The 24,837-nt window shown below is 40.0% G+C and overlaps 1 protein-coding gene across 5 annotated transcripts in view; it reads left to right on the forward strand.

Moving 5' to 3' along the window:
* The window catches only part of THADA (THADA armadillo repeat containing), a 327,909-nt gene that overhangs the window by 145,339 nt on the left and 157,733 nt on the right, over nucleotides 1-24,837 (forward strand). For 4 of the 5 annotated variants that reach the window (XM_043918136.1, XM_043918139.1, XM_043918137.1 and 1 more), the window contains one exon: nucleotides 1,001-1,132. The exons of the other annotated variant lie outside the window; for it this stretch is intronic. In XM_043918136.1, coding sequence (XP_043774071.1) covers nucleotides 1,001-1,132 — 132 coding nt within the window. The remainder of the gene's footprint in view (nucleotides 1-1,000; nucleotides 1,133-24,837) is intronic. 5 annotated transcript variants of the gene reach the window in all.

The following is a 24,837-nucleotide window of genomic DNA, read 5'->3' on the forward strand; positions in this document are numbered from 1 at the left end:
CTTTTAAAGTTTTCGATGTTTTACTGGAATTAGGTTTTTAGAAGCATATTGTGATTTCTTGTAAGAATCATTTTCTTCCCCTTATATTTAGGAGCCTGAGTGTTTACACTTTGAGTTTGCTTTAACAAACACCTGTCATGTTTTTTTTAATCACTGGCCTATTGCAGCTGACTCATCTGGTCATGTATGATCAGAAATGATACTGTTCCACTTGAGTGAAGATGGCCAGCGGTCCTGGAAACACAAAATAAAGCTAATAAGAGGGCTTCCACTCTAATCAGGACAAATAAAAAAAAAAGTTCACTGTTGTCCTTTACATCACAATCAGTGGCTAGTAGTGGAATTTTTTGTATGGCCATCTTAGAGCATGGGCCATTTTATTCTTTGAGCAGTTTTTGCACTTGGCATGAATTTATACCAATTGTCTGTAGTGAGAAAATAAAATCACATCAATGAATTTTTACTTCTGTTTATGATACATTTCCTCACATTTTAGTAATTTGTGCAGACAGGCTTTTCTGGCCCTGCTAAGCGACTGTTCACGCTTTCTTAAGTACATTTGGATGTTGAAAGTTTCACATTTCATACTCTGGAACAGGCATCTCTCTACTGTCTGAACAGCTCAAATCAAAACAGCAAACTCTAATTATCAAATAATACACTTTGAGAAGAGAATCGTGTTCAAAAGCCTAGTCTGCGGCTTTGCCAGTAGTTCTTCCTTATTTGCACAGTAAGAAGATACGAAGTGAGTGGAGGAAAGAAATGCAAATAAGGACAATTATCCCTGATCATAGAGTCTCACTTTATATATTGGGTTGGCCAAAAAATTCCTTCAAGTTTTCCATAAGATGATATGAAAAACCCAAACGTACTTTTTGGCCAACTCAATGTGTAATTATTTAATGAGAAAAATGTTTGAAGACAGTGCCTCGCCTCAATTTTTTTTTTTTTCGCCTCAAGTTTTAAACCTTTTATGTACAATACTTTTTTTTTTTTTCAGTGATACAGGAGAACTAAACCGTCATCCCAGCATGTTTCTCTTACTTTTGGTGTTGGGGAGGCTCTACCCTTCCCCCATGGATGGCACCTGTTCTGCTCTCAGCATGGCACCTTTTATTCCCTTCATTATGAGGTAGTGTATGCTGCATGCAAATAATGGGAGTGGCATGGGGCTATATGGGACTATTTAATCCTGTTTCTATTTCAGAAATTATAGTTTGTTTTTTTTTTTAACTTTGGGAGGGTGCTCGTGAAGGCGGGGGCCTGTAATTACTGCCATTGCCTCCAACTGGCCTCCAGTTTTTTCAGATTACAGGTTTAGGAGCTCCTATCTACTGTTTAAGACGTGTTCCCTGGGAGTCCTACCTGCTAATGGACGTGTGGTGTTGATAGGAGATACCCCCTTTTGATAAATATAGCCTTATCCCTGTGTGGAGCCTGGTCAGCATGGGATAGGCTTGGTTCTGGCATACACCCCTGTTCCTGGGCTTAAGGGGACACCTGGCTCTTCACTCTGGAGTTGGAGGGTAGTTGCGAGGGGTAGCATCTAAATGGCAATGCTGTGCAGCATGCGTTTGCTTTCCATTCATCTCCTCTTTAAAGCTTGGAGTGTCTGAGAAAAAGCATGCATAAAGAATATGCATGGAGTTAAATGATAATAGGCATTTCTGCTTCTATAGCCTATTACCACATCCTCTGTTTCATTTGTTTTGAGACACTTGCCAGCTGCTACTTTCCTTTTTTTTTTTTAACCATATGTACTCTTTTACTGCTAAATAAACATATTTCCATTGATAAAATGTAAAAACATAAAGGTAAGTGTTTCTCGATACATAGATAATATAAATTAAAAAACCCAGTCAAAATTAATATGCAGTGAGATGGAAACAACTATAGTTTACACTCAGTGTAATGACATTTGCCAGCTTCTGATCACCTTTTTCATTTTGGATCAAAGGCCTCAATAAATAGGCCTCTGAAAAGTACTGAAATTTTCTTAGAAGATATTTCTGAAGTCCTGTCATGTCAGTTACCTTTTTACCTTTCTGCTTCCCTCTTGACAAAACAGCACCTTCATTTTTATATATCTGCCAAAAATTGAAATAGATTTAGAGCAGAAGGATAAAATATAACCAACTCAAGAGAGTGTGCTTGTTATTTATGTGGTGTCCTGGGTTCCACTTCCTGGTTTCACAGAGCTGACTGTTGCACTTTAATGTGAGAAACCATTAAACACGAGATTCTGGTGTGTGATTGCTGTAGCCATTTGTTTGCACCAAGCCCTGGCTGTGGCTGGGTTATCTGTGATCACAGAGATGACTCACTCAGATTGGTTTTTGTTTCCTGATACACAGAGTTACCAGCCTCCCGTATCCAGCATTTGGTGATTCATTTGAGGAATTTGGGTCATAAATTTTACTTTCAGGAGCATTTAAAAATTGTACTTTCACATATAGCTGGAAAGAGCTAAAAAATATTTCAGAAAGTTGATGGTGGGGGGAGGCCCATCTATAGAATGACAGTGTACATTAGAAACAAAGACAGGCTTTAGAACTTCATCATCCTGTGTTGAAAACATTTAGTTTGTGGAAGCTTATCATCAGTCAGTCTGACATGTGTTACATCCTAGAAACCAGAAGTGACTACTTTGAAAGTATCCTTCCTGTTATTTATTAGTTTACGTTTTAAACAGAATGCTTATACTACTACACCTATATTCAGAGCACTTTGAAATGTAAACATATCACTTGAGGTAGGGTCTCATAAATTGTGATTAAGTAGGCCTGGGGTGGGACCTAAGTTTCTGCATTTCCCACAGACTTCCAGGTAATACTGATGCTGCTGGCCTGCAGATCACACTTTGAGAAGCAAGATTAAATTTGAGAACTTAAACATGATCAGAACCACACAGAGAGAGATGATTTTAATAAACTGTTCAGTAGTAGGGTCATACTTGGAACTTGGTTAGACTGTTTGGGAGGTTTATTGGAAGTAGCTTTTGATCCAGGAATGCAGAGAACAGCAAGAAAGTATCCTGAGCAGAGAAGTCAGTAGGGAGCAGACCAACCTTTGCTGAGCCTCCACTGTTGGCCAGGCACCGAACTGGGCATTTTTCTTATAGAGACACCGAGAGGAAGTGTTACACCCCTCTTTACCTGTTGAGGAAATTGAGGTTCAGAGAGCAAGGCAGCTATAGAGTTAGAAGATGAAACCCAGACTGCAGGGCTTTTTGTCAAGAGTGAAGGGTGTTCTCTTTCAATTACAGCAAAACATCCAGCTCCCTTTTGTATATAGTAAAGAGTTGTAGCTACACTGAGTAGGCCCAAGGGCCCTGAAATTTATGCAACTAGGAGCTGTTCAGAGCCTACATCCAGTCAATGAATCTGAGTGCAGGCTGAAGTCACAGTGTAGAAGTTGTGCCCCTATAGCAGTGTGATGTTTCTGACCTCACTCTTCCAGGGGTGGCGGTGGCTTGCTTTGGGGCAACCTTTCTCTCAGACTCACATCTCTGGGATCATTGCTTGGGGTAATGGGGCCATCTATGGCCCAGGATAAAAGAAGCCTGGCTGTTCTTTCTTGAAAAGATGGTGAGAAGATCCTAATTTTAAAGTTAGAAAACCCAGTTTGCAGTTTCATCAACCTACTGCCAGGACAGCCTTGTACTACTCTAAAATGTTCACATCCCATTGGGGAGATGAACTATAAACAGATTTTAAAAAAATAGTGAATTTGGTAAAACTGCACACATTTGATTTATTGATAAATTACTTCTGAGAAAATTATTCATGAAGAAAGTGAAAGATTGATCAGAAAACCTGCCAATCCAGGTGGTATTTGTGGTTCTAATCATGGTGAAGATTGGGCTGCATTGACTTAGGATAAGACAAAGAGGTTGCTGTATGCACACAAGTGGATGGGCAGTGTTTTATTTTTGTTGCATTGCTAATATTAATTCATGTTCTTGGAAGAGATCTTATCAGGCTCTCAGATACTCTGAGTTTAGCTGAAGAGAAATTTTTCAGCTAGTGGGAGTAGCACAAAGGTTGCTCTCACTGTGCTACAGTGAATCAGTTGTACAATGAGAAGATTAAAAGCTCAAATGACAACTTTTTATTTCCTTTTGATTTACATATACTTACCTGCCATTTCCTTCCTCTCTATGAGGTGTTTGTATTACTTGTTATCTTTGTCCCTCATTCCACATTTAGGAATCTAAGCTTTTGTCTCTGTTAACTTAAATCTTAGAAATTTCTGGTTTGGATCTTCCACAGTTATGTGTGTGTGCAGCTATGATTTGCTGCATCATCTTGGATCAGAAATGATCATGTTAATTCCAGTGTTTTGTTTACAAGGTTTTTTTTTTTTTTTTAAAGAATCCAGTATATTTTATGTCCCCAGTGGTGTGCTGGATCCAGATCTTTTCCATGCAAAGTTGATGCCTTCAACTTAAGGCCATTCACTCTTCAGTCAGAATCCACAAAGCAGAGTGACTGACTCATGCTTTAAAAGGGACCCCAACTAGCTCCCTGAATACAGTTCGCTAGAGCCCACTTGTCTGGGGCTTTCTAGAGACCAAAACATCTCGGATATACACCTTGGAATTTCACAAGCAAGTTTCAAGTTTGAATCAATGAGCAGTAGGAAACCAAATATGCCCCAAACATAGATGATAGAGCATGGGGTCCTGAACAGAACCAAGGCCCTGGACTCAAGAGACTTTGTTCTTTTTTTTTTTTTTTTATTTTATTTATTTTTTAATTTTTTTATTAGTTGGAGGCTAATTACTTCACAACATTTCAGTGGGTTTTGTCATACATTGATATGAATCAGCCATAGATTTACACTTATTCCCCATCCCGATCCCCCCTCCCATCTCCCTCTCCACCCGATTCCTCTGGGTCTTCCCAGTGCACCAGGCCGGAGCACTTGTCTCATGCATCCCACCTGGGCTGGTGATCTGTTTCACCATAGATAGTATACATGCTGTTCTTTTGAAACATCCCACCCTCACCTTCTCCCACAGAGTTCAAAAGTCTGTTCTGTATTTCTGTGTCTCTTTTTCTGTTTTGCATATAGGGTTATCGTTACCATCTTTCTAAATTCCATATATATGTGTTAGTATGCTGTAATGTTCTTTATCTTTCTGGCTTACTTCACTCTGTATAAGGGGCTCCAGTTTCATCCATCTCATTAGGACTGGTTCAAATGAATTCTTTTTGACGGCTGAGTAAAATTCCATGGTGTATATGTACCACAGCTTCCTTATCCATTCATCTGCTGATGGGCATCTAGGTTGCTTCCATGTCCTGGCTATTATAAACAGTGCTGCGATGAACATTGGGGTGCATGTGTCTGAGACTTTGTTCTTATTAAGCATTGCCACTGTTCACTAGCTGTGACTCTTGAACAAGGCTCTGTACCCTCCCTGGGCCAGTGTGGCACCTGTGTGTGTGAGGCAGAAAGTGCCTTCCGTTGCAGAGGATTGAGATCTCAGCATCAGACTCATTGCACTAATCCCCAGTGGGAGAAATACCTCCATTGCCTTCTATTCACTCCGGGATGCTTTCAAAATGATCTCTCACCCTCCCCCTTTTTGACTTATTTTCATGGCAAATGACTTTCAGTATATTTTTCCCCAACTTGTTTCAATCATTTTTCACTTAAGGTAAATTTTCAGTGAAATCTGCTTTTCTTTTTCTGAAAAATTTTGAGGTACAAACAACCATACAATCTTAATTAAACACGTGGCAGTGGAAATCACCCATGGCAACCTATGCAGTGGAAATTTTTTTAGTTGCGATATCGAAACATCTAGTCAACAACCAAAACAAAAATGGAAAAATATGCATTTTATGTATTTTAAAAATATTTCATGGAACCTTTTGACTGTACCAGTCTTAGAAAGGAGGGGTCGGGAGTACAAAAACTAAGATGTAGGCCTGTTAAGCCAGTGATATTGGGAAATAACAGTGACTCTTGTTTTCTTTTCCTTGAAAGTTGCATAATGCAAGGATTATTACTTTATTCCTTACCCACGTTATGAAGTTGAAAGATCTTATTTGTATAGAGTTGGGGTTTTTGCAGTAGACCATAGTTGGCTTCCACCTTCATTTGTGATTATACTAGGAACTTTCCTCCAAGGCTATACATTTCTATCTGTTATGTCTTCCCAGAATCCTTGTAGATAAGTAGAAGGCAGGTTTTGCTTTATAAAGAGAGAAGTGCTGCTGAGACACTGCTGGGAAAGAAGACATATCCACCTCCCTTTCTCTCTACCCCAGCTCCTAATCCTCTCTCCCCCTGAACAGCTCTAGCATTAATTTAAACCTCTTGTTATTCATCATTACTGTATTTTATTGTAATGTATATGCTCAATGCTTATTCCCTCCAAATAAATTGTAATCTCTTTCCATGGAGAAGCAGCTGTGGATTTTGTGGGTTTGTTTTTCCTTTTTGGTACCTTTTTCTGCCTAGCCCCAGTTTTGTCTCAGAGACTGAATTATTAACCCCAAAATGAAACTGTGAAATGAGACATTTTGTGCCTTAGCATATCTGTGTATCTGTGAAGTACTTTAGGGGCTCCTAGTCCTACAATGCTGGAGCCATATTTCATATCCCACTGGTTACGGGTTATGTAGAAAGGAGGCTCAGCCCGTTTTTGTGTTTTTCCTTACCTTTGAGGAGCCTTGTGTTCTAATGTGAGCTCTGACATTTGCTTTTATTTTGACTTCACCTCTCTGATCCTCGGTTTCCTTTTCTGTCAACTTAAGGACATTGTGCTGTATGCTCATTCTCTTCATTCTAGGTTGTGTCTTACTCTTTGTGATGCTATGGACTGTAGCCCCTCAGGCTCCTCTGTGCATGGGATTCTCCAGGCAAGAATACTGGAGTGGGGTGCCATGCCCTCCTCCAGGGGATCTTCCTGACCCAGGGATCAAACCTGCCATGGTCTTCTTTGGCCTTGTAAGCCTGTGACCTGAGACCTTCCTGAACTGTGAACTCCTCCTCCATGACTGCTGTCCAGTCAAGAGATCTGGAGGCCCACCTTGCAGCTGCCCTGCTCTAGGCTTTAGAGCGAAATGAGAGGAGCCTGGATTGACAAGAGGAGAGGGAGGTTGAAGAATTGTACGCAAACCAAAACATGTGGGGGAAAACCTCCCAGATTAACGTGGGATGAATAGGGGGCCCCTCAGTGCTTCAGGCTGTCAGTCTGTATAATGGGGACAACCCTGACTATAAAATAGCAGATAAAAGCACCTTAGTTTGCTTGTTAAGAAAAATTTTAGAGAGATGAAGGGGTTGATAATATAATGGTGATAGAAAGAGGGCAGTTTTTTTTTTTTAACTCCTGCTTTAATTTTGTCTCTGCCAATAAACTGGAAGGAAGGCCCTGAAGCCAGATGTAGGTGAGGTAACAGAAAAAGAATACTGTCTCTTCTGGGTAAAGGCAAATCCATGGACCTAGATAACTTATAGCCTTGGGTGCAGGTTAGCCTAGAATCAAGTCAATAATTTGGGGGATGTGTGGAATGAGATTGTTATCCTCCAGGCTTGCAGAAAGATTTCAGAAGAGAGAGAAAGGCATATTTTTATCAGTGACCAAACACTTGTGTTGATATTGGTTGTTTCAGACTGGATCATCTGATGTATGACTTGCAAGTACTTCATACTTTATTTGCTGAGAGCTAGTAAGGATTCCCAAAGAATTAGTCATGCCTGAGCCACCTCATTGTTTTGATGGGATTACGAGTCTGATAGATGAGGACAGTGCTGCTTTATTCAGCATTTGAATTACTTAAAATGAAGACAGACTAGACTGTGTGCTTATTAGGTTTTCATACAACAAATATAATTGGTGATGGACTCAAATTCAAAACAGTCTTTAAGCATAGGAGTGACAAATTCAGGCTCGTAGCCATTACTTTTATGAAGCTTGGAAGGAAGGGAATGAAAGGAAGTATATACTATAAGTTTGTTTTGTTTGTGATGTGTTCTTAAGCTGGGTTTTGGGCAATTGGTTGTCATGTTATTCTCTAAGCTCAGTTTTTTACTGGATGTATCTTGTGTCAAAATCATACTTGAAAAATGTGATTTCACAGTAGCCTTGGAAAACTGGTTTGATGGGCTGAGACTATTAAGATAACATTTAATAGAGATATGTTTCAGGTTCTGATTTTTTTTTTTTTAAGTCAAAATTGCACATATATAGAATGAGAGCTGTTGGCTTCATAGCAGTTTTTATGAAAAAATCTTGGGGAATGGGTTTTCCTGGTGAGCCCTGAGGAAGCATATAACACAGTTGCTACTTCTAGGTAGTGATTGCTGTAGTCCTCCTGAACTCTTCTGGTCAGACTAAACCCACATCATTCTGCTGTTGTGTTACTGTGCTCTGGGCTTCCCATTTTAGGAGGGCCACTGATAAACTAATATTTATCCAGAGGAGGTGACCAAGATGAGAAGGAAGCTAAAACATCTGGAAATAGTTAGACTGAGAAAGAGTAGTTAGAGGCAACACAGTAATGGCCTTTATGTAGCTGAGAGGCCACCATGTGGCAGAAGGTACATAATTTCTGTCTTGTGCTGACAATGGGAAAGTAGGAGATGGATTTCAGACTTTAATAGAAGGACGAATTTGTGAAAGTTTGCATTCTGCATCAAGAGAACCAGGAGATTTCCATAAGACTGAGCTGCTGGTCATTGAAAGTCATCAAGGAAAACTGATCACATGTTGTGTATATTTTGAAAGGATTCCTGCAATGCATCTGAGGTTGGGGTAGATGACCAGCAAGGCATCTTTTTGAGGTGTCTTATTTCAGAATTGCTGAACAACCCAGCCGTAGATTGTAAATGTGCAGTGAAATAATAAACCTGCCTCTAAACCTGCAACACATTTTTTATTTGTACGTTTTTATCCATGGGTTCTTCCATCAGCCAGTTGGGTGTCATTCTTGGCATGGACCACAGGTCATGGTGGTCTCCTGCATGGTGCCCTAGCAGTTAATCCACTTAAATTTAGCTTCTAAGTCACTTCTATAACTTTGTTCTGGATAGTTCTGAAAACATTTTTTTTGGCGTATGAGATGTTATGTCTGAAAAGGATTCCTTATTAATTTAATTATCTTTTTTGTGTGTGTAGTTGTATATTTTTCTCCATTCCAGATGCTGACTTAAGCCACATTTGTTTTCTGACAAGTACAAGGAACATCTGAGTCTTTGAGAAAAGTCAGAGATGCTTTTCTGAAGAGTGATTAAAATAGATAACTCTTTGTTGTTCAAATTTCCTGAATAATCTCCTTCAGATTGAGATGGCTGTTGAGAGAATAAGAAAGTTGCAGACTCTAGCCCGTTACTAGTAAAAATATTGAAAGTAAGGGTTTTCTGGTTCTGTTACTATAGCACTTCCTCCTGCTGGCCAGCCTAGAGGTGTGGGACTCCACCCCTCCCATGGTTACTGCTAAATTCCATGAACCTTAGGGGACGGGATTAAAGGTTAGGAGTTTTCCCTGTACCATCCTGATCTGTTAACAATGGTCTGGTAAAAAAAAAAAAAAGGCACCTGCCATCCCATTAATCTGTAGAAACCCTGATTCTGATTTTAGTGATGTGACTCGAGGCCAGGCTTTGAGCAAGACTGTCAAGGTGCAGATGTTCATTCCACTCAGGGCTTTCTAGAGCACTCAGTGTTCCACTTTGCCTGTAAGTCAAACTTGTGCCCACTCTTTCCTTTCATACAGATGTGACTTGGTACTATTTGTTGTATTACACAGACATACATTTTGAATTAAAGTGGTGACTCTAGGTAATGGAATGTGGAGCCTTACATAAGGGAGGACCTAAAACCAGAGTTGGAAGGTGGTTTCCTTTTGCTGGTGAAATCCCAGTTTGGGCAGCTATCTACTCGGTCTCCTTTTGACCATGGTCCTGCCTAGCTAGTGCTTGATTTGGAGGGCTTTTTTTTTCTTTTTTTTTTTTTGCTCATGGCTTTCTGAATTTCCAGATTCTACCCAGGGGTAGCTGAGGTTCAGTGTGTGGAATGAAATCATATTTTCTGCATTGTGCAGCTCTTTTGCAAAGAGTTCTGGCCTAAAAAGATACTCTGTCATCTGTCACTGATTTTTATATCTCAGTTCCTAGAGAGGGGCCTCGTCAACTTCTGTCTCTGGTGCCAGATCTCTTTAAGACCATTTTTTAAATATGTTTTTGAGCAAAAGGAATGAGGAGTTCACCTCTTGTGGAATGCATTGACAAAGCAAGCTAGAAAAACAAAACTTGTAAGGACCAGCTTTTCTGCAGCATTATCTGTTACTTCAACAGGCCAGTTCAGGTCATGTTAGAACAAGTGATTTGATCTGCACACAGCCTCATTCTTAGGTGAAATTTCTGACAATGATGATAATCCATGGCCTATTGAGGCCATTCACTCTCAAACTTAGAACCCAATCAGTTAATAGATTAACCAGGTAGTAGTTAAACATCCATTGTATACCTATCTAGCATGAGGTCTTGGGTAAGATGCAAAGTAAAGGAAAAAGGTCTTCATTCTTGAAGAACTTGTGATCTAGCTAGTGAGATAAAACCCACACTTGTGAACCTGACCTGCCATACTGTGTGTGTGTGTGTGTGTGAGCATGTGCACCTGTGCGTGCTCAGTCATGTCTGAATCTTTGTGACCCAGTGGACTGTGGCCCACTAGGCCCCTCTGTCCATGGGATTCTCCAGGCAAGAGATTAAAGTGGTGAATGAAGTGGGCAGCCATTTCCCTCTCCAGGGGATCTTCTTGATCCAGGAGTCGAGCCCCTGTTTCCTGAGTCTCCCGCATTGGCAGGCAGATTCTTTACCACTGGGCCAGCTGGAAAGCCTATGAAACACTTAACTGTGTGGCAGGTATACTAAGGATTGAGGGCCTATAAGCAAGAGGGGAGCACCAGTGGGGTGGAGCAATTCAGGAGGCTTTGCCTAGTAGCACAAGAGGAAAAAACACAGGAATTCAATGTGCCATTGGAAGGACTTTTAGAAATCTCCCAGGCAGGTTAGTAGCTCTTACGAGAGGAGAAGAAAGTCATGCTGTCCGTTCTGTAGACAGTGAGATCTAACAAGGGGAAGACTGTGACAGAGTTTTGTGATTCATAACTTGGAATTTATCATAACGAGCTTCGCTTTGCTTGAATCATGGGTGACCCAGGAAATTCACAAAATAAATGGTTTGGCTCTTAACAGGAGAAACCATCTACAGTGAATCTTTAGCAACTTTAATTATGAATAATATTTTATCTAGATGTTCCATTTCCAGGTCTTCTGGTAATGATGAATAGTAATGGGGAAATTAATACAGATGTAGTAATATTTAAATTGTAAAACATTTTAATCACGTTTTCCCTTAAGGAACCTTTATTTCCTGAGTCTTAATTGTTGTCTCAAAAATTATAGCCAAAGTGCTCAGCAGGCATTTTTAATGCTGAATTGAAGATTTGAGAGGACCAAGCCCCAAATGCCAACTAATTGGAAGTCATCTTCTCCTACATGGTAGGGAACATTTTAGGATCAAAACTGTATGTTTTTCTCTTTAGGCAAAAAAGTCCAAATTAGGGAATAGAGTATAAGGTAAAGAGGAATTACAGTAGGCTTAAAATGAGCACAAGGAGAATGAACGACATGCCATGTTTTGATTATCTTTCTCTGATTGGAGCAGTGTTTTCCCCTCCCTCTTCTCTGGACCTTGACCCTTACCAGTCTATTTATAATTTTCTTGTTTTAATCAAGCTGCAGTAGTCACATCAGCTGCATCAGATACATTCACCCTCGCATTTCTTGACTTTCCCCTTGTGTCTTATTTTCCTCACTCACCTTGAGCATTGAGAGTCCTGACTTCTCGTGTTGCCCCTCCTCCACGCAGCAACAAGGGCTTGCTTCTTCATCATTTATTCTTGTCTTTCACTTTCTTTTGTAAGTGCTCTTCATCTCCTGGTTGTCCAGCCATTGCATATATTTGCTGAGGGCCTCCTTTGTGTCGTTGCCCAAACCCAAGCCCCCTACTTTTATCACCTCTTTGTTACAAGAGAAGATGGAATAGTCCATCAGGCATGGATCTCTCCATGGAGACACCCACTCTACCTCCCACCATGGTGCTTTCTCTCGTTTTACAGCCAGGCTCTTGGAAAAGGTTGTCTGTGTTCACAGTCTCCGTTTCCTCCCCTCTTATTCATTCCTTACATCACTGCAGCCTGGATGCTTCTTCCACAACTTCACTGAAGCTTCACTGACAAAGGTGAAATAGGAGTGACCTCTTCATTACAAAAGCCACTGGACGCTTTTCAGTCTTTATCTTTCTGGATCTTTCTCTGGTATTTGACACTCTTGTGCACTGGCTTTTCAAGATGCTCTTCCTCTGTGGCCTTCTTTGGCCTTTGTTTCTTCTTCCTCTTTTAGGGCCCCTTCCTCACACTGCCTCCCAAATGCTGGTGTACCTCTTTGTCCTGTTCTCCACTCTTTTCTTTATTCACTTTACCTGTACGGTACTTCTCCGGCTGGCAACTCACATATGTTGAAGAGTCAGTCCTAGATCTAGAACGTGTATGAAATCATAGACTCAACTTTCTGTTGGACAGCTCCTTCTGTATGGCCATTGATATCTAAAAGTCAGCAGTTTACCCCAAGGACTTCCTCTGCACCCTGAGGTTTGGCCATCTCTTAGGGCCTAGCCCAGTGTCCACACATTCCCTCTGGCTAACTGGAGTCAGAAGACTTCTTTGAAAGGAAACAGAACTCAGGATATTATGGAATATCCTTCCAGTATTATTGACTGTGTTCATATGAACTCAATAACAAAGGAAAGTTGGCTTAAAAAGTCGTTGACTTTTGATATCCCGCCAGTAAGTTTGAAATGGTCAGCTTTTTTCCTTACACTGATGATCATCAGTTTGAGGTAGCAGGTGGCAGCTGTTGGTAACTTTCTTTGGAAATGAAAAAGTTAAGGCCCAAAGGAGTGAGCAGAATGTGTTCCCAGTCAAAAACGGATTCATTAAGGAGTCAGGGATGGATCTGTTTATTTGTTTACTCAACTGTAAGCATCGATTATGGATCTGGCATGATAAAGGGAAGCGTCAGAAAGATTAGAATTTTGGCAAAACGGGATGTCCTTTGTGCTGTGTTAGCTCTTTATCCCTATCATCTTTACTGTAATTTTTTCCATATAATTAGTGATAAGTGATAATAATTAGCAGATGTTTACTATGGGCTAAACACTGAATGCACACCAACTCATTTCATCATGACAGCACTCTGAGGTCCCTAACATTATTATTCCCATCCTATATCCTACAGAGAGGGCAAGTTGGGCAGTGGGAAGTTTAGAAATGTGCCCTAGGTCAGGGTGCCCAACCCCCAGGCCACAAACCAGTACTGTCCTGTGGCCTATTAAAAACCGGGCTGCAGGAGGTGAGTGGCAGGTGAGCCAGTGAAGCTTCATCTGTATTTACAGCCACTCTCCATTGCTCCTGTTACTGCCTCAGCTCCGCCTACTGTCAGATCAGCGGCAGCATTAGATTCTCATAAGAGCGCAAGCCCTACTGTGCTTGAATCATCCTGAAACCACCACCCCCACCCCCACCGCAGTCCATGGAAAAATGGTCTTCCACGAAACTGGTCCCTGATGCCAAAAAGGTTGGAGCCCGCTGCCATAGGTCATACTGCTCTGAAGTCCTAAGGCTAGTGTTTATTGGAACCAAGCAGTATGGCTCCAGCACCTCTGCTCTTTGCCACTCCCTTAACTACGCTAGCACTTAATACTACAATTCGCTCTTTTGCTCCTCCATTCACAATGCTCCATCTGTGGGGTGTGGCAAGCTAGTTCTCAACATGCCAGGATTAACTTGCCATTAAATAACAAACAGTTGGACTCACTCTGCTTTCTTGAGAGAGCTCTCCTCTGAGCTCCTTGGGCATTGCTCTCGCAGTGTTCTCTTCTTCTAGTCTGAAATCAGTAGAAGGGAGGAAAAACTTGCTGTTAAGCCCAAGTGATTGTGACAGGTTGCTGAATAAAACTGGTTCAGCTGAATTTCTGAGATTCTTGAGAAACACTGAGAATTTCTTACAAAAGAAATTGTCCTTATAATAGGGAATTGAGGGTCGTTGCACAGTTAGTTATAAGTGTCTTAGCAAAGAAAAAATGTGTCTTGAGGCTAAGAAGCATAAAATCTTCATGAGATTATGTTTGGGCTGCTCCTTAGGCATACTTTTTAAATAATTAGAACATATATTTTCCATCTGACTTTACCTAAGTTTTTACTGTTAAAACTTAACATAATTTTGAAAATCTTCAGGGTTGTTGAAAGAATAAGAAAAAAAAAATATTAACAAGCATTTATATAAAGTTGAAGTTTACAGTATACTTTCATACACAGAACCTTACAAGATCATCCTCCTTTTACTCTCTTAGAAAATAGTATCATAAAGGTATCAATATATGTTGAAATTTTTAAAAATTGCCAATGTTTTTTTATGTGGTAATCCTACACTTGAAAAGGAGCCTTAAAAGGCAAGTTTGAATCAGTGAAGTGTTCAAATTCCTGAAGATTATAAAATGAAAGTTTCATTACTCCAAATGGTACGTAGTAAATTTAGGGAACCGCTTGCTGATGGGTAGGCGACTGTAGCATCTGGTTAACGTATAAGTTGACATGCCACACCGTGAAGCCTCTGAGTCGGATTGAAATCCCCCTTTATTCATCAGTTTTGTATTTTTCATGTGCAAAGTACCACTTCCTTTCTTCACGAACCAAAAGTTCCTTGCCAGCCCTGCTGAAGGGCACGCTGAGAGTGAGATGTGTGAGACGTGCCCGGTGACTTGCGTTCTGTTTTGTTTTGCATCAGGGAAAATTTCCTGGTTTGGGATATTTATGTCCTGGCCACCAGTCCCCAAGAGATGGCCACATTTCTCCCAGTTTTCAATGAAACTCTCAGTCCCAGAGGTAAACTTCAGCTCAGCCTCAGTCTGAATAATCGCAAAATCAAAATTAGTCAGGCCCACATGAATGAGATTTTCTGTTTGGTCTATACAGTCTCCAGAGCATTAGCAACATGTCTATTTGTATGAAGGGTGATGCTATGTCAATAAGCCTGCTCCTTTTTGATAATTGCAATCATACAGGAAAAAGCCATCTGTTTTGATAGAAACTATGGAAATATATCTAGGTAGCCAAGGAAAGCTGGATTGTTACTAAAGGATGTGTCATACCAACGAGAAAATAATTTACAAAGCAGTGTGTAGAAAATATTTTCAAACGCTGAACAAGTGAGTCTCTTAAACTATCCTTTTGCGTGATGGGTGAGTAGTGCTAGTTTGTTTTCTGCTTGACTGATTATTCATTTTTTTCCCCCCAGAAGAATCTCTTTTTCCAGTGAAGCCAGAGTTTAAGGCTCAGCTTCTTTTCAGCTTTGATAAAATGAAAAGTAAAACTCTTCTGTTAACCTACATAAGTCTAGTGAAGAGAAACTTAAGAAATGTAATTCTTATTTTCTAGCTGAGCTTCAGTGCCTTATAATTAATATAATTCAGTCACTTCTTACCCACCCCCCCTTTTTTTTTCTGCATGATTTAAGACATCAGAATTTAATTCATAGCCAGAATGAAAACCGGACTTAGGGAAAACTTGAAAAGACTAGAGAGGGATTTGCATTCTGTTGCATGGTTGAACACGTCCCTAAAGTAGCAACTTTAAAATGTTGTGTCCTGCTAGAATTCCCCATAGAAAACTGACCAGCAGAGCAGTCTCCTAATGCCCTCCCCCTGGTCTGCGCCACTGGGAACCGTTGTGAGGGCCCAGGATCCGAACCTAGGGGGCTTCACAGGATTGCGCCACAGCCTAACAGAAGGGCAGTAGTCTCACTGGGCAGTCTGTGCTCTAGTTCATCAGCCCCAGGCTGTGGGTTTTGAAGTTGGCCAGCCACCCTGGCTCAACCTTGGATAAATATTCCCAGGTTCTGTGTAGGAGGGGGGAATTCAAAGCCCTGTTTTTCCCGAGTGCTTCCACAATTAATCCACAGCATGTTATGAGGTCTGAGTGGAGTGGCCGTGTTTGGAAGGATTAGGGAACATGTTCTACTCCTAGTTAATATGTACACCCATACTCACACGTAGAGCCAGATTTTAACCCACTTTATTCACCCAGACCAGCTTCACCCCCAGTGCAGTTGAAACCTGTATGGAATGATTTGAGAGCAGTGCCTTTTACCCACCCAGTTTTCTCAGATGCCTCTTCCCTTTTGAGCTGAATCTTGAAGTTTTACAGGTAGTCTTTTATTCATCAAGTATATGGGTTTTGTGCTCAGTCACTCACTCATTTCCGACTCTTTGTGACCCCATGGTTTGTAGCCTCCCAGGCTCCGCTGTCCGTGGGATTTTTCAGGCAAGAATACTGGAGTGGGTTGCCATTTCCTTCTCCAGGGAATCTTCCTGATCCAGAGATCAAACCCACGTCTCCTGCCTGGCAGGCAGATTCTTTACCTGCTGAGCTATTGGAGAAGCTCTGATCCCTTCTAAAATGGACATCTCATAGTGAGATATAACACTTTACGGTATTATTGGTCATTTAAACCATAGAATGAATTATATTGTTCAAGTTTCTTTGATTTTGACAGGAAGAGACATTGGTTGGGTGCAGTGTTAGAGCTGGGATAAGGCCAGTGGTGACCATAGGGTGTAGAACCTGGGGCGAAAACAGATTGCACTTTGCCTAGGAGAGGACCACAGTGGCTTCTTCCCCATCAGAACTCGCTGCCATGCATTTCCTGAAACAGGGCATCCTATTTTCTATTTACCTCTCCTTGCTGGCAGGGAAAGACCAGGAGGTCTTTTTACAGCTTTGAGTCTTCCTCACCCCTTCTAGATGTGGTTCCATTTCCATTCCAAGATGAAAGCTTGTCTCTGTCCCCTCCCAGAATAATTCCAGGCAGCAGAACACAGTGAATCCTTCCAGATAAAAGACCTGCTGATAAGATACCAGATTGTTATCAGAGAAGCAGAGTGAGGGGAGTCCTTGCCATTAATTACCTACTTACAGCTTTGTTTATATCCTGTTCATTTGGAGGCATGTTTTCCTTGGTCAGTTTCTTGTCTGTATTCTGAACTGCAGGCTGATGTTTGTAAAAATCCCAAAGGTCAAGGAATAGTGAGTTCCTTATATTCTGAAAGGTTTAATGGCAAGGAAGAGAATATCAGAGTTTCTATCTTCCACCTGGAAGGAAATGGACGAAGGAATGCTTGGTTTGGGTGGTTCTTTCTTCACCTCAAGCATACAAATCATAGTGTGCTGAATGAACTCTGATTTTGTATACTTATTCAAGAGGTTACCTGGAAATAGAATGACATCTGTCTCTGTGAATCCATGAATATTAACTAATGAATGCCTAGATATCTAGATACTGAAGCCAGAGTCTAAAATGCTCTAACGTTGCTTGGTGAATGTGCTTAATGCCACTGAACTGTACACTTAACGGATGTATAAGTTTTAAACCAGCCCATATTTGAGGGTCTCTTGCCTCCTGAGATGGTCCACACTCTGTGGAATTTGTTTCTCCCAAGTCTGTTCTCACCTTTTGAGATGGACCACATTCTGTCTGTGGAATGTGTATCTCTCTAAATAAATCTATTTCTTACCTTAAAAAAAAAAATGTGTAAGTTGTATTTTATGTAGATTTGTGTTGCTTTTGTTGTTGTTTAGTCACTCAGCTGTGCCAGCTCTTTGTGACCCCATGGACTGTAGCCCACCAGGCTCCTCTGTCCATGGGATTTCCCAGGCTTGCATACTGGAGTGGGTTGCCATTTCCTTTTCCAGAGGATCTTCCTGATGCAGGGATTGAACCCATGTCTCCTGCATTGACAGGTTGTTTCCGTACCACTGAGCCACTAAGGAGGCCCCCTATGTATATTTTACCACAATGTAAATGAGTGAATGAATGAATGATACTTGCTTCCTGGGAGCTCCAGTACTTTGGACACAGTTGGAAATACCATAGCTTAAGAACCGTGAGACTAAAGCACAGAGAACCTTAAAGAACACAAGATGAAGAGACTGTTTTGCTGACATCATAGGGACATATTGGCATCTCTGGAATTGGAGAAGAGCCCTTTCTTGAAAATGATTGATTATAAACCATTCTAGCCATCCTGCTTCCACAAATGTAGCAAAAGAAGGGAATGGGGTCTCTTGGTGGCCAGAATAGTAGCATCTTTTGCTCATATTCTCAAACAGTGGCATTGAAATGCCCAGTGACCAGAAGTAATGTTAGGTTAATGTCATCTGCCTAGCTCCTTGAGTGGCCAAGCATGTGTTTCTTCACCAAATCAGACTCAAGCCTGACCTTATATTTTCCTGGTAGGTTCTGTTGGCCCAACTAATTTTTGCTATAAAACTGACTCTTGACCAGTGATTCAACCAGTTCTTTTAGCTTCACTGGTCATGGTGATTCTACTGGAGGACTAGACTCTTCCCTTTTAAAAATTTTTTAGTTTTATTTTTGCTAAACCAAGAAACTTCTCTAACATTGCAAACATGTTACCTGGTGATATAGCTGCAGTGTGATTTCAGCGTGGAAAAAGAAAGTATGAAAACAGCTCTATTACAAATCAGGAAACTTTTTTTGTTAAGCCTGAAAGCCCTGAACTCAGAATTCTGACTAAAAGGTGCTTCTTTTTTCCTGTGTGTGAGAGAGAGAGCGCGCTTATTCTTACAGTCATATGGAGGTAATTATGAACATTCACCATTGTTTCAGCAATACCATTTTTTGTATTTAAATTTAGTACTTTCCTTAAAAAAGGTGAGAACCTATAGGAATTTAGGAAGAAACTAAGGTAAATTTAAAATATTAATGCTCACTTTGAATGAAACCAGTAGAAACATGCCCTGACCTTCTCATACATAAGACAAATTTGAATTCAAGAAGGAAAAAGTTTTCTTTCAGGAAATAAAGATTTTACCATAGTAACATAGATAGATAAAGCAGTATGTTGTGAAGAGTGCATCTTAAAAACCTCCACTTTAAAAAATAAGATTTCTTTACTTTCTTTTTGACTGATGATTTTCTCAGATTAATCATTTGAACAGTAAATGAAATACTTGGAAGTGTGTAAGGGAGTAGAGAACTTTTCTGTGCCTTGTACAAACTTGTGATACAGATTATAAACTAAATGATTCCAAATTTCACCAATTTACTGAGGATCCAAATACTAGCATTTGTACCCTAAGCCATAGAAATCTACTGAGAAAATCATAAAAATGAACGGAAGTGATCTAGATTGTTTCATTTTCCTTTGAAATGTTGTTTGCATTAAATCTTAGCACCCAGAAGTTAAACAGTATTGAATTTCACACATAGCACTGTGTTTTTAATCTTAGGTTGAAGGTTATGTCCATGGCATGATTGAAGAATGATTCATACAGTTTGTACTTTTTTTTTAATGGGCAAGGAGGGAAATTGGGGAGTAAGGTGATACTGAATTGATGTTAAATTTATTAATTGAATTCAAATGGGAATAAAGAATGTCACTTAATGATTTTATTTCTTTTTATATTCATTTGTCTACCCTTTGTAAAGATTCTCTTGAATGTTACTTATGCTTTGAATGCAGTAGAAAAATATCTATTGGCCACTAAAAGTAGCAGTGGATATTAGCAGTGATTTTTCTCGTAGTCAGTATATCAAGTTGTGTCACAGCCAGAGCCTTCAGTCACATGGACATATTGGAGGATATGACCAGAGTTCTTTATTAACATGGTCCCCATCTTAAAATACAATTGCCATGAAATTAATGTATTAAGCCTTAGTCACAACCTTAGTCTTAAGGAAAGACTTAAAGGTAATGTGACTCTGCTTATAATTAGTAGGCTAATTAAATGCTGGAAGGCTTCAACTGCATTGTAGTGTACCTTGCTTCTGAACAAAGAGAACATCACCACTGAAACTGTATACTTGTAACACTAGTATTTTTTTCATTAGTGGTAGAGTATGTGGGTATGTATGTTTATTATCTATTTTGTTTCATCTTCAAATTTAGCACAGCAGTTTCCATTGTGCATTCACTGGGACGATGTTAAATAATAGTATGCTAATTTGGCTTCTGTTTGTTCAGAATTCAGCATGATTCAAATAGGGATGAGTTGAAAATTAACCTTTTCACTATGGAATAAATAAATTATCAAAATAAGCACATGCACAAAAAAAGATACTAGAAATCAGGTTCAGTCTACTCAGAGTGGAAGATAAATCTGTTTGACCTTAACCACATGAAAAATTCTACTGCTAAATGCAGTACTTATTAAAGCTGGCCCAGTGGATCTGGCATTGCTTAGCAGAATGGTGTGGATTGTCAAGTATATGTAAGAGTTATTATAAAATTGTATTTCTTTTAGTATTTGTTATTGTTGTTCCATCCTATGGTGGTAAAAATGTTTTATAGTTGGGGCATGCTGTTTTTTTTTAACTACCCTGGTCTCTGGAGTCAGACAAACCTGACTTTGAAGCCTGGCTTGTCCGTTCACTTCTTTTGTGGGTTTGGTCAAGTGACTTACTGTCTCTGAGCCTGTCCTAGAAGAGCACATGGAAGATGCGGAATACTGGTTCTGAAAAAAGTTTCTAATTCTTACTCAGTTCATTGTTAGGATTTAGGTATTTATTGATTTAATTCTTTAAGAGAGCACAAGGGATGGGCCATTCTGGTTGTAAAAGTTCAAAGTAAATATCTGGGCTTGTTTGATATGAAGAAGAGAAGATTTGGGATGTTTTGGAGGTGTGACTGGTGGCTGAGATGGGAGAACAAGATAGGGTGTGTAACAACTTTTCTAATGTATGTGAAATGTTATCCTTAAAAAAAAAAAAAAACAGCATTTTTGAGGTATAAGGTAAACTGCACATGTTGCAAGTGTACAATTTGGTAAGTTTATACATCCATAAAATCATTCCCAGTGTCAAGATAGTAATCATATCTAGCACCCACAGAAGTTTCCTTGTGTCCTTCTGTAGCCTTCTCCAACAATCCCAGCCCCTCTCACCTGGCAACAGCTGTTCTATATCACTGTAGATTAATTTGCATTTTCTAGAATTTATTTAAGTGGAGTCATATATTATGTACTTTATTTGTCTGACTTTTTCACTCAGCATAATAAATTTGAGATTAACCCATGTCATTACACATATAAGTAGTTTGTTCCTTTCTATCACAGAATAGTATCCCATTGTACAGCTATACCATGATTTACTTATGTACCTGTTGAGGGATATTTTTGCTGTGTCTAGTTTTGACTATTACAAATAAAGTTGCCAGAAATATTCATATACAAGTTTTTATATGGACATATGCTTTTGTTTTTTTTTAGGGTAAACATCCAGGAGTGGAATGAGTGGGTTGTGGAGAATGGTATACATTTAACCATTTAAGAAACTGCCAAATTATTTTCCAAAGTGATTGTACCGTTTTACATTTCCACCAGCAGAGGATGAGAGTCCCACTGGTTCCACATGCTGGTCAACACTCTGTGTGCTTGGTCTTAATTTTAGACATCGAGCATCTTTCCATGTGTTTCTTTGCTATCCATATATCTTCTTTGCTAAAGTCTTGGTTCAAAGTTTGACCCATTTTTTTGTTGTTGTTGTTGGTTTGATTTCTTCTCATCCACACTATATTTTGGGCACAAGTCAAAAGGTTATTTGTTTAGGTATAAATTCATTTGTTTCCCTGGCATGTGGAACCAGAAAAACAAAATTAAGTTGCAGCAAGAAAAGAGTACAATTATCCTTAAGGAAGTACTTTTTGACTGTGAAATGAATGTGGGCATTGGGGCAATGAAAGGAGGATGTAAAACTTTCCCTGAGAGTGTTTACAGATAGGGCTGGCAGTGGTCTGCTTGGGTGCTGTAGGGATGGTGATGTGTGACTCAGTTTACCTAATTTATGTCTCCATTTGAGAGAAGAATCTTTCCAGGGGCAGATCTCTTACTAACATCTCAATATTCTTTGCTCATTTGTGCTGTTTTTTCAGGTCAAAAAAGTACAATTTCTTGGAACGTTTTCAAAACTTTCCATGTACTTCATGGTTTTAAAAAAATTCACTCTTTCTGATTTTAGCTTAAAGTGATGCTGTGAAACCTGAGGAAAGTCATTCAGGGGTATTAATTAGCTTCAGCAAAAACAAATTGCAATCTCTGGAGAATAATCAGATTAAAAGAAACACTCAAATTTCTCTCATCTAGCAGGAGCACAAATCACTGTTTTAGTTGATAGTACTGGGAAGATTCATTCAGCTCTCCATTGAGGCAACATAATTAACTAGATTCTGGAGAAGAGGTTCTACATGATTAAAGGAATTGGAGTTGGTTTAGCCCACGGAAGGGAAGAGTAAGGGGTGACTTAATGACAGGATTCCAGTATAGCTAATGAAGGGTTTTCCTGTGTATAGAAAACACTGGTCATTTGTTTTCCAACTCCACAGAGGCTCAACCTAGAGAAAATTGGCTCCCAACTATAGAAAGATTGAGTGTGGTTTGTATTAGACATAAAACTTCTATTATCAGCATCAATATTGTTATGAGATTAAGCAATGGAGCAAGTCAAGAGAGGTCATAAAGATATTCTGAAATAAAAAAGATAGCTATCTGCCTGGAATGTTTAAATGTCCATTGAATTATAGGATTTTGTTATTGAAGGGGACCTTCAAGATCACTTACTCTAATCTTCTTTTACAGATGAGGATGTGAAAGGACATTATGTAACTGGCCTACAGCCACATTTAGATACTAATATTTTAATTTGAGGATGTTTTAAAAGTAGTCTGGCTAAAGAGGCACCAAAGGGACTGTGTAAGAGTTTCTGCTTAAAAAAAAAAGAAGGAAGTTTCTGCTGAACAGTAGGTTTCACTCCACCAAAATAGTCACTTGAAGCTGATGACTATGTGTATTATTTTTTCCTAAGCCCATGAAGATCCTGCCAGTGTGCTGACCTGTGTCTCTTGTCTTTAAAAATGTTAAAGATTTTTATCCTTGGACATTTTGAACTTGTCTCTAAATAAATGCTCCACTTCAAAAGACTGTAGCTGATTTGACCCAACTTGGCTAATATTGATAGAGGACAGCAGAGGACATTCCCACAGCCCTTGGGGAGCCTGTCCCAGTCTAATACAGGGCTCTCCAGCTACCTCTGGCTGCTGCCTGTCTACAAAGACTACAATTTCCTGGACAGCTATTTCCTGGTGACTAATTTGCCTTCCTTAAAGATAGTGAGTTACACACCCTTAGGTTTTATTTTATTAAACACTATTTGGAGCAGTAGGAAACACATTTAGGCTGCCAGTTCATTGTGTATGGGATCTGCAAAAATGAGTTCTGACCATTGGAATTAATGGGATAAATTGCTTATACAGGATTGCACATCCATTAGCCACAACAGAAATCGGCACAGTGCACTTTATTTGCTTGTGGATACATTTCATTTGGCAACTCATCATTCTGTACATGTTCCCACTAGACCATCTAGAGCAAAAACTGACATATGTGTATATAGTATTATATTCTCATTTCAAAGGGCTTATGTGAGTACTAAAAGTGAGATAAAATTTTTGGAAGTGCCTTGCACATGGCTGGTACCTGGCAGATACTCAGTAAATGTTCCCACTTTCCTTTCCCTTTCTCTTCCTTGGGTTTTAGCATGGATATTGGAATCTCTCAGAAATGTGACAGATTCTTGTCAAAAAGGAAGTTCATAAAATTGTTCACATTTATAAGTGTTTATTTAAAAATTATCAGGCTATGTTAAGCACTCACGTTAACTCACAAGATTTTAATATCTTCTCAGAAAGAGTCACCTGAAAAGTTAAGTTCCATTGGTTTGAGAAGGATGTACTCAGCACCTGTGATTTGTCCACCGAATACTGGGCTAGATTTAGGGTGCTTTGAGGGCTTCCCTGGTAGCTCAGTGGTCAAGAATCTGCCTGCAGTGCAGGAGTCGCAGGAGACTTGGGTTTGATCCCAGGGTCAGGAAGATCTCCTGGAGGAGAAAATGGCAACCCATTCCAGTGTTCTTGCGTGGAGGGTCCCGTGCACAGAGGAGCCTGGTGGGCTATAGTCCATGGGGTCACAAAGAGTTGGACATGACTGAGTGAAAAAAAAAAAACATATATATTATCTTAAGAAGAAAGTACGTTTCCTCTGTATCTTTGTGTGGTTCCTTAAACTGACTATCCTGTCACTCAATGAATATGAAGCCGCATGCCCTAAAGGTTAATGGGTCGTGTTTCAATTGTGTCAAGTCACTTAGAGAACTCGGCCTCTGATCAGTTCAGGACTATTTTTCTCCAACCCACCACTACCTGCAAGGAACGGCGAAGACATGCGGAGAGGCCAGGGAGTCACCTCAAGCCCCTTAAAGACTCAGTGACCACCTGAATGTGTTCATCTCTCGTCTTTAGTGGAGCTGGGCAGAAACATCGGGAGGGCTTTTGCTACTGAGAGGAACGCACAGCTCTTTCCCTCAGTCTGCACAAGCTGCAGCCATCAGCTCCTGCCCTGCACACAGCTTATCCCAGCTTGAGAGCCCCGGGGGCAGATCCAGAATGCTCTTCCAGCTGTCCTTGCGGAGGCCAGTAGACCAAAATGCAGCTTGTTGATCCAGAGTCAGAGAGGAAAACCCACAAATGGACCGGGAGGAGGACTGTGCCAAAATTTCAAACTAAGTCTAGTAGTTATTTTCATTATGTAGGAAAGTTTTATACTGTTTGTGTTAGATTTTTATTTTTATTTTTTTACTTTATAATACTCCATTTTACTTTGGGTAATGACTGAAAGTAATGATTCC

This window comes from Cervus elaphus, chromosome 11 (genome assembly GCF_910594005.1).
Source record: "Cervus elaphus chromosome 11, mCerEla1.1, whole genome shotgun sequence".
Classification (NCBI taxonomy): domain Eukaryota; kingdom Metazoa; phylum Chordata; class Mammalia; order Artiodactyla; family Cervidae; genus Cervus; species Cervus elaphus.